Genomic DNA, 10,263 nt, shown 5'->3' with positions numbered 1-10,263 from the left:
GTTCCTATCTTCAGTTACATCATATTCGCGTGTAACTTTTCCAACACTCACGACATGTTAAAATAACATATAAATAAGTGTAAAACGTTCGTTTCACACACAAATGTGTTGATTTTGACGAATTCTTTTCTACTGTGTATACTCACTGTTCGGACTGATCAACTTGCCTAATCTTTTTCTACAAACCGTTATTAAGAATTTAAATAAAAATTGTCTTGTCCTAAAAATTGTGTCTTATTTTGCCCGTGTTTTATTATTCGCTTATGATAAGTTACATTTTTTTAAAATTATATTATTTATGAATAATCTATAAATATAATTACATTATTAAAAAATTTATTTATTCTAAAACAAATGAAATTCCACAGCCATTTGGGCGCATATATTTTATTGATAGTTAATTATATATTTATTATTTTATACACAATTTTAAATAATCACAGTTTTTAAATATATATTATAAAATTAATTTCAGCCCATTGCACATTTTTATAATCAAATTTTCTTGAATAAAACTTAAGAGAAAATTAAACAAATAATATATTAATATTTAAAATTTTAATTGTTTTTAATTGATTAATTTAATATTATTATTGGTTACGATTTCTCACCACTCACCAGCTTCAGAAGGTTCTTTACAATCATCGTCTTCTAATGAGGACAATGAACGTTGTCTTAATTCATTAACACGTTGCGTTTGCTGTTCATGATGAACTTTACGCCACTTAATGCGACGATTTTGAAACCAAACTTTAACTTGAGCTTCAGTTAAACGCAATGAGTGAGCTAAATAAAGTCTTTCTGGACCAACCATATACTGAGTACGAGCGAATTCTCCTTCAAGTCGTTCTAATTGTTCAGCGGTGAATATTGTCCGTACACGTTTCGTTTTTCCAGGATTATTTAAATTTAAATCATTGACAACTCGTGAGCATGACGATACTGGATTATTTTTTAACTCTTGATGGCCTATAATATAATTAGAATTTATTAGATTCTTATCATATGGAAAAAAAAAATTATTGTGATTGGAAGTATGTAAAGTTACCCCCCCCCCCCCCCCCTCCCACTTCTCATTTCTTACAAAACAGTAGGAAAAGTCTTCGTCTACTTCCGTATATTCTGTAGCCTTGATCCCAGAAATTTTAAGCCCTTCTTTTTCAATACTGAAGACTATATTGTGTTGTCACACGAAACTCATTAGAAGAGAGAAAAGGAGATTAGATTAGATTAGATTGGTTGTTTATTGTTCAATTGGTTAAACAAAAATTTACATTAGACCCTGGTTAAAAATATTGATTGAAAAAAATTGAGAAGCGGTCACTCCATGCAAACTGTATATCTATATATACAAACAAACAAATTGAAATCAATTGAAATTATTGAAAAGAATTCGAATTTCATCACTTTTAATTTTTTTCAATCAATATTTTTAAGGAGGGGAAGCTTTGCAGTATTAATAATAAGAAGCCCATTTTTTTTTTTACATTATAGCATGTTGAAAGAATTTTACTACAATAATAGGGATAAGTGAATTAATACACTGTAAAAAATCACCGGGGTAAGTCCAAGCGGTGTAGGTGTTAAAATTAGCGGTGTTAAATTTACCCCCAAAAGCGGCGTGAAAATAACGCCGCCGCCGGTGTAAATATTCTGTACCTGTGTTAAAAAAAATTCTCCGGTGTTAAAATAAAGCCGCCGCCGATGTAGATATTCATTACCGGTGTTAAAATATTTTACTTTGTGAATATTTTTACTTACTCGATCACTATACTTGTTAATAAATGATATTTTTTATTAATTTTCATAAAGAACTGACATTTTTTGTGTTTTATAATCTTTAAAGTTAATACTTCAAGCGGACGCAGTTTACTCCGCTTTTACACCGATATTACTCCGCTTTTACACCTGTTACCCCGCTTTTACACCGGTTACCCTGCTTTAACATCGGTATCTTTAACACCGGTGAATTATTCCTCCTACACCGGTGTAATTTCATTTTTACACCAGGCGGAGTTAAAATGAGTCCATTTTTAACACCGCTCTTTTTACAGTGTACGTATAAATAAATAAATGTGTTGCAGTTTTAAGTAGTAATAGGGTAATAAGATTTGCCTGTATGATTAAGACACACTGGCTAATCGGTAACTCAAGTCACTAAATAGTCATCGTCTGAATTTAAAAGCCAAACAATCAGTTTTGATTTGAAAGTAGTAGAATCACTAGTAGAATCACGGAGAGAGAGAGAGAGAGAGAGAGTTTTGTATATTAACTCTAGTAAAAATCTGTGTAACTACCGTAGCGAGCCACTCGAGCCATGAGTGCGATATTATTGCTGCTACCGCAATACCCTAACCTAACTAACCTCAAAATAGCTAACGGTGTATTGTGACGGTGAGAAAATTAGAGGCAGAAATTACAGTTGGATTAGCGAGACGTTGCGTATCGGATATGTTCGATTTTTTACCCCCAACATCAAGGCGCATGCCTTAGGTATTAAATTTAGATGGTGGGGGTAAAAACCGAAAATATCCGAAACGCAGAGTCTCGCTATTCCAACTATAATTAGAGACAAAACTACGACCGATTAAATGTCTATCAAATTTCAATCTATGCTTTGATTTCAAGGTCCAATTGAAACTCAATCGGATTTAGTCGATCAATTGTAATGCTCAGGAGCGTTTTAATTATTGACTGATAGGATTTCAATTGGAAAATAATAATATTTTTTTTTTCGATTATTTTCCAATTGAAGTTTTTCGATCGGATATAATTTGAATTTTTAATCAGAATTAAATATGTATCAAAATATTTTAGTGATCAGTGTGTCTCGAGCAGTATTTTGTAATGGAGATTACATGGATAGTGTCCATTGTTGTTGTAAATTTCTATTTTTACATATAAGAAAATAGTCATGGTAAAAATTGCGCAAAACACAGCTTTTACATAAAATTAGGGACATATTGATAGTATTGAAAATCCTGTGATAAATGATGTCCCCGGTGGATTCGAATTACGGTAAACTACGGTATTTTACGGTAAAAGTGCGGTGTTTTGACTGTAAATTTGCGGTAAAAGAACTGAAATTTACCGTAAAATAGCGGCGAGCTTGCGGTATTTCACCGTAAAGAAAAGTATTGCACTGCAAAAAATGTAAAAATAAAAAATTATACGGCGCTTACGGTACACAAGCCGAAAATTACGGTAACTTGACATATTGTACCGTACTTCGCCGTAAAATACCGCATATCACCATAAATTACCGCAATGTGCGGCAAATTTATCGTATAAATCCCGTATTTTACGGTAAATTACGGAAATTTACGGTGATTCTGATATGCCAAAGGTGGTAAAAAAAATTTTTCCCTATAATGTTTGAACAAACAATTTTTCAAAATTTAATAATCATAAATCCCTCTTGATTGTCGCTAAAATAAACTAAAATCTAGATAACTAATAAAGGTCTATTTTTACAAATCGAACTGATAGTAATAATTAGCCAACTATTTTTCAAATATTGGCATGTTTAATTTAATAAATAGCCAAAATTGATGATCTTCAAAAAAATAATAATGAAAATTAAATTATTCGAAAATAATCATTAGTCAAAATTAATTGATAAGAATTATTATGTGAACCTAATTTAATATTAACGCGTTAATCAATAGCTTGCATGAACACAGAGCAGTTCATGTAAGCTATTGGCGCATAATTAATCAAACACATGTTTCACAAAAGTGTCATTACAGTAATTATTGAATAACCGATTAGTAATCTCGATCAGAACATTTAATTAATTACAAATTAATTGAATTCATTTGAGCATTGATTGTCTAGTTTGTCTGTGTAAACCAAAAACATGAAATTTTTTGTATTGACAAAAAAGGTGGGAATGTCAATGCAATCGTTTAACTTAGTTTATTTCTAATTGAAAAAAAGGTTTATAATTCAAACTATAATAAAGACTATTTAAAATTACCGATAGCAATTATTTCCATTAAATACTTCATGATTATTTTAATGTAAATCTAATTGAATTTTTTAAATTTGATATCGTTTTGGTTGTTTTCTATTTAAATATATATTTTTGATGTTAATTTGTTATTTAAAATAAATTTGAATTTCGCGCTATTCCAACAAAATATGAAAAACTTTTTTTTTAGGATATTGTCGTACTGGACTTAGAGAGAAGGGTTTTAAAAAAATCTTAAAATTCAGTCCGGAGAAATACTTTTTCTATAAAAAGTTAAAGCAACAAATAATTCAAAAATTTAATGAATTGGGTTGTTATACTGCCGAAGAATAGATTAACTGCGAATTAGTGAATATGCACTGGGAATCAGCTCTAAGTATATCACTGGTTAAATTAGTGGTATATTTATGGCTGGAGAAATAGTGACTATTTCCTGATTTGCGGTGAATTTCACTAATTCATTTTTAGATAGTATAATTCTATACTCTCTAAAAATGAGATTGTATTTTCACTGAGTCACATTGAATATGTACTATTTTTTCATGCATAGGGGAGGGTGGGGCAGAGCGGCCCCCCTAAGCCAATCATTACTTTTTGTGGCTTTCAACCATAAGATCACTTTACTTTTGTCCTATTTCGAACAAATTTATGGACATTTTGCCAAAATTCTGAAAAAAAATTTTTTTTTTTTGTGGGGCAGAGCGGCCCCCTCTAAAAAATGATAAAAAATTTTTTTTTTTTCGTTTTTTTTTTTTTTTAAATTTTTTTCATCATTAAGGATGTATTTCTTTCTCTTGACAACTATCTTTGGTTTTATATTACTCGAAAAAAATTTTTTAAGGTGTAATAAATCGTTCACTCTCGATTACCTTAATTACTAATTGTTATTGAATAAAAAAAAAAAAACAATTCTATAGTTTTACTTTATTTCAAAAATTTATCAACTAAAAAAAAAATTTTTTTTTTTTATATTTTTAGTGACCAAATTTGCCTCTTACATAGAGAAACGGCCGAAAAAAATGAAAAAATAATTTTTTCAAAATTTTGGGCTTGTCCATTTTGCCCTAAATGTCATGCGTAGGGCTAAAAATGCGCAAGTATATCGGATTTATAGTAATTAGGCGAAAAAAAAAAAATTTTTTTTGATCAAAATTTCAGGGGGGCCGTTCTGCTCCACCCTCCCCTATATACCACTAAGAATTAGTGAATACTCATTAGAAAAATAAGTAAGATTTTATCACTGATTGAATCAGTGAAATTCTATCACTAGTTTAATTAGTAAAAATCACTGTTTGTATCTATGAATTGATAACTAAGTGACCAGTGAAATTCACTGGTAATACTGACTGATAATTTACTGACAGTATCAGTGAAATAAGACTTTTTTTTTTATTTTTTGACGGGACTCGAACACGAAACCTTAAGGTCACTGAGCAACCGCTTTCTTTACTGTGCTATTGAAGTTATAAGTTATAATTATTTTTTTCAATTAATTATCATTTAATTGATGAAATAAGTATTATAATAAATTATAGTATTTTAAAATTATTAATATAAACAAATTAATGAACCAAAATATTCAAATGAATGATGAATTATTAGGAAATATTTTAATTATAAATTAAAAATAGTTGGTAAATAAATTGATAATTTTCACAAATTCAATATGACAAAATTAAGTCACTTAGTAAATCAGTTTATTTTTTACTGGTTGATTGTTCAAAATACAAATTTATCAGTGAGAAGGTGAGCCATCGACAAAATAGTTGCTTATTAGTGTGAAACACTCTTTAACCAGTGGAAATTAAAATTACTGATTCAAAGGGTGATATTTTCACTAATTAATTTTTAAAACTACTAATTTAGCAGTGAAAAAGTAAGGCATTGCCTGTATCAGTAAAAATTTTACCAATTCATTTTTAGAGAGGATACCCGAGTCAAAAAACAAATTCGGATTCAAGTCTCAAAGTTCTCAATGAAGTTTTTGAGGATCAATTTAGAATTTCAAGATTGACAACAGTATAGAAAGTTATCCTAGTTTAGTTCTCAAGGTAGTAGTTACGACCAATTTTACCACTTTGAGGACTAAACTGGAATAACATAATCTGGATTAGAGCCTCAAAATACTCAAAACATACAGGAATAATTTTATCCACATTTGAAACTCAAAAGTCTCATTCGACGTATTCTCTCCCCTCCCGTTTCTATCTATAATTTTTCAAAGTCCGAAATATAAATTTTAATTCGTTGAGAATTTTGAGGTCTTAGTTATAATTTAAAATCGATAAATTATTCGCATTTAGACCTCATAGTTCTCATTGAGGATTTTGAGTATCAAAGGAGAGTTACTTTCTGAGCGGGAAATAAAATATCAAAAGAATTGAGGCTTTTGAGGACTAAAATAGAATTTGTTCTTTGACTCGGGATATCTCTAAATATATAAGATTATATATTTTTGAATTCATAAAGTTTTCTTCTACATCCATAATTCCAATCAGTCTCAAAAATTTTTTTAATCATTATTAAAAACAAAAAAAACTAAACAAAGTACGTACACTCTTGTCTAGAATTTTTCCTCATCGTCGTCGAGCATCTCTGATATTTTTCCCTCTGGTTATTTTTGCCCAAAATAGCATCAATAGTAAACGAAGTTGTTTGTTGTTGCTGTTGTGGCTGTTGCTGATGTATATTAATTTGCAATCGATTAGGAAGCGCCGAAATATTTTGCGTCAAATCAATCGAATTCAATAAATGCCGTCTGCCATCAACGGCAATATTATTGATATTAGCTTCAACATTTGGACTTGTACGTTGTACAGTTCCTAAACTAGGATTCCTAAACTCACTTGACTCCATAATTCTATTACCCGTTAATAAACCAACATTACCCAATCGTTCACTTGCCAAATTAACAATTCCATCTCTATGATGCTGATTATGATCATTCATAAAATTGAATTCCTTCATCAAATTATAGTTTTTAGTCAATCCATATTCTTTAAATTCTCTATCCATATTACCATTAAATCTTTCTATTCCCATTAACTTTTGTTGTCTTCTTGTTTTTGATAAATTACTATAAACACTATCTTTATCCAAATCACGATTAATGCACAATGATAATGATTCAACAGCCGTCGGTTCTAAATTTAACTCATTGGTATTATGACCAACACGTTCTAAAAATGTTAAATTTTTAGATTTAATTAGTGACAAATCACGTGAATTAAAATCATCAAATTGAGAATAATTTGTCGGTAAATATTTTTGTCCAGATCCAGGTCCATGTCCATGTCCAAGACCATGAGAATCTCTTATATCCAGATGACTATCTCTTACATCCTTATTTCTAGTAATATTTGAATCTGTTTTACGGCAAACAGACAAATTCAAACCAGTAAGTGGTTTGGGATCTAAATTAGGACTATAATTATATATTTGATGGTTATTTGATGAATCAAAATTACTACTTTCACTGCGATCTGATGAATCATCATAAGTATGAGTCGATGGATCGCAAGTATCCATCATGGTTTATAATGTTTTTTTTTATTTTTATATTTTATGACTAGTGTTCAAGACATTACACTTAAAAAAACCGGTGATAAAATGAACTCACATCGGGGTTGCGGTGTTACTTAGTGGTGTTAATCAACCGGTGTTCGTGCAGAGTAAATTAACTCCGATCGGAGAAGAAATAATAAAAATATTTCGTTAAAATTACGAAATTATCGTTAATTGAAATGAACAAAAATTTGATTACCTACAAAATAAGCAATGTCACTTTTATTAAACAGAATAAATTGCTGGAATTATTGATCACTTATCAAATTAAATGTTTAAGAAAAATATAATAATTATTTTTATTATAACTCAGATGTTTTTCATAAGAAAATAACTGATTTAAAGATGATAAATTAATCATTGATAATTTTATTTTATCTTTCTCGCAGATTTAGTTTGCAAAGAGACTAGAACCGTAAAAATCTCTCATATTTTACACAATAACATTAACATGCAATTGTGGATAAAAATTAGTTCGATTTCGCCATAAGTTATTAAATCTGTCGTATCATTAATTTTCGAAACAATAATCAATTCTTTTTTGTATTGGACATACAATTCGACTTCTGATACTTCGAAAATAACACTACCTTTTTTTAACACCGGGAAAAATTTTAACACCGGGATAACGTGGACGTACACCGGTTTTTATTTTACAAAATATTAATACGAGAGGGTTTAAATATTACTTGTTAATAAACACAGCACGAAAATTTTTTTTTTTATGGAAAATGTCACTCACTATAAGATAAGATAATGATGTCGAATCACTGCTCACTGTTCGGTACTAAGGATAAAGGTCTAATGATCCCGTACGTGAGGGGGCTATTTAGTTACCCCGTTTTGGGGGTAGAAGGGATTTTTTTAGTAGTAAGGTTGAACAGTATCAGGCATGTACATAGAACCAGACTACATCCACCTTTCATCTCTACAACCCCCAAATGGACCGCACGGATATCCGTGCGGTCAATATTTTTTCCGTATAACGGCGTTTAAGGACGCGCGACGTCACCGCGGATTGGACGGTATAACGCAAGTCGTGTCTATCCAACTGCCACGCCCCCATGACGCTTTACGGTGGAATGAGATACTTTAATATTATTATTTTTTTTATAGAATATTAATATTTCTATTGAATAATATACGGTTAATATGATAAAGTTTTTTTTAAAAAGAATTTTTTCAAGGATTTTTGTTATATCAAACTGTACACTGAAAAAAATAATCGCTAGCTGCTAGCGATTTTTTTCGCTAGCAGCTAGCGATTTTTAATCGTTAGCTGCAAGCGATTATTTCGCTAGCGGCTAGCGATTTTTTCTTTAGCAGCTAGCGATTTTTAATCGTTAGCTGCAAGCGATTATTTCGCTAGCGGCTAGCGATTTTTTCTTTAGCAGCTAGCGATTAAAAATCGCTTGCTGGAAGCGATTTTTTCGCTAGCTGGAAGCGATTTTTTCTTTAGCAGGGAGCGATTAAAAATCGCTTGCTGGAAGCGATTTTTTCGCTAGTGGGTAGCGATTAAAAATCGCTTGCTGGAAGCGATTTTTTCTTTAGCAGGGAGCGATTAAAAATACTGTTTTTATCATTAAAATATATATATATATATGAATATATATATATATATATATATATATATATATATATATATATATATATATATATATATATATATATATATATATATATATATATATATAAATATATATATATAAATATATATATATTTAAATATATATATATAAATATATATATATATATATATATATATATATATATATATATATATATATATATATATATATATATATGAATATATAAATATATATTTATATATGAATATGTATATTTATAAATTTATTTAACTGATAAAAATAGTATTTTTAATCGCTCCCTGCTAAAGAAAAAATCGCTTCCAGCTAGCGAAAAAATCGCTTCCAGCAAGCGATTTTTAATCGCTACCTGCTAGCGAAAAAATCGCTAGCAGCTAGCGAAATAATCGCTTGCAGCAAGCGATTTTTAATCGCTAGCTGCTGAAGAAAAAATCGCTAGCCGCTAGCGAAATAATCGCTTGCAGCTAACGATTAAAAATCGCTAGCTGCTAAAGAAAAAATCGCTAGCCGCTAGCGAAATAATCGCTTGCAGCTAACGATTAAAAATCGCTAGCTGCTAACGAAAAAAATCGCTAGCAGCTAGCGATTATTTTTTTCAGTGTAATTAATACCCGCAATTATAAATATTCACGGTAATTTTTTAATAGAAAAATTTTTTAAATATAAATGGATAATTTCTTAAATACATCATTCAAAAATTTTTTTAAATAATTTTATTTAAATTAAAATTTTTATTTACAGAAAATTTATGCCAGGGAATAAGCCGTTTTTTTTTTTTCAAATATAAGGCTTTTAGGGTAACCCAAAAAAAAATTATTGGTTTTCAGTATAAAATTATAGATCTAATAAGATCTATGTAGATCTCTTGATTTAAATATTTTTGCTGACATTTTTAGAAATTTACTGAAAATTTAAATTAAAAATTTTTAATAAAAAAAAAGTTCAAGTTTTAAATTAAGAATCACCTGTCAATTTACCCATTGTTTTATTTTGTTTTTTATAATATACATGAGTTTATACAGTGACCTTGCAAACATTATTGTTACATACATTACAGTTTGAGGCAAATTGAGTGGGTTTAATATCAGCCGCAAGTATAGTATAAGATTAGGTTCTCAT

General features: G+C 29.5%; 1 protein-coding gene across 1 annotated transcript; it reads right to left on the bottom strand.

The window, feature by feature from the left end:
• Positions 1-591: 591 nt before the first annotated feature.
• LOC130670145 (homeobox even-skipped homolog protein 2-like) lies at positions 592-6,936 on the bottom strand. The gene is made up of 2 exons (XM_057473365.1): positions 6,529-6,936; positions 592-969 (listed from the first exon to the last, which is right to left on the bottom strand). Exons 1-2 carry the CDS (start codon positions 6,920-6,922, stop codon positions 608-610), a joined length of 756 nt encoding a protein of 251 aa, XP_057329348.1. The 5' UTR covers positions 6,923-6,936; the 3' UTR covers positions 592-607.
• Positions 6,937-10,263: the final 3,327 nt, after the last annotated feature.

The sequence above is a fragment of the Microplitis mediator genome, chromosome 1, assembly GCF_029852145.1.
Source record: "Microplitis mediator isolate UGA2020A chromosome 1, iyMicMedi2.1, whole genome shotgun sequence".
Classification (NCBI taxonomy): domain Eukaryota; kingdom Metazoa; phylum Arthropoda; class Insecta; order Hymenoptera; family Braconidae; genus Microplitis; species Microplitis mediator.
Note: the sequence above shows the minus strand (reverse complement) of the source record. Positions and strands in the feature narration are given on the sequence as shown.

Bases quoted from the DNA above. Each gene is read 5' to 3' on its own strand.
- LOC130670145 (XM_057473365.1), bottom strand. From the start codon at position 6,922: ATGAATGATCATAATCAGCATCATAGAGATGGAATTGTTAATTTGGCA. The intron at 970-6,528 runs GTACGTACTTTG...ATTATATTATAG, and splicing joins GAAAAATTCTAGACAAGAGT to GCCATCAAGAGTTAAAAAAT.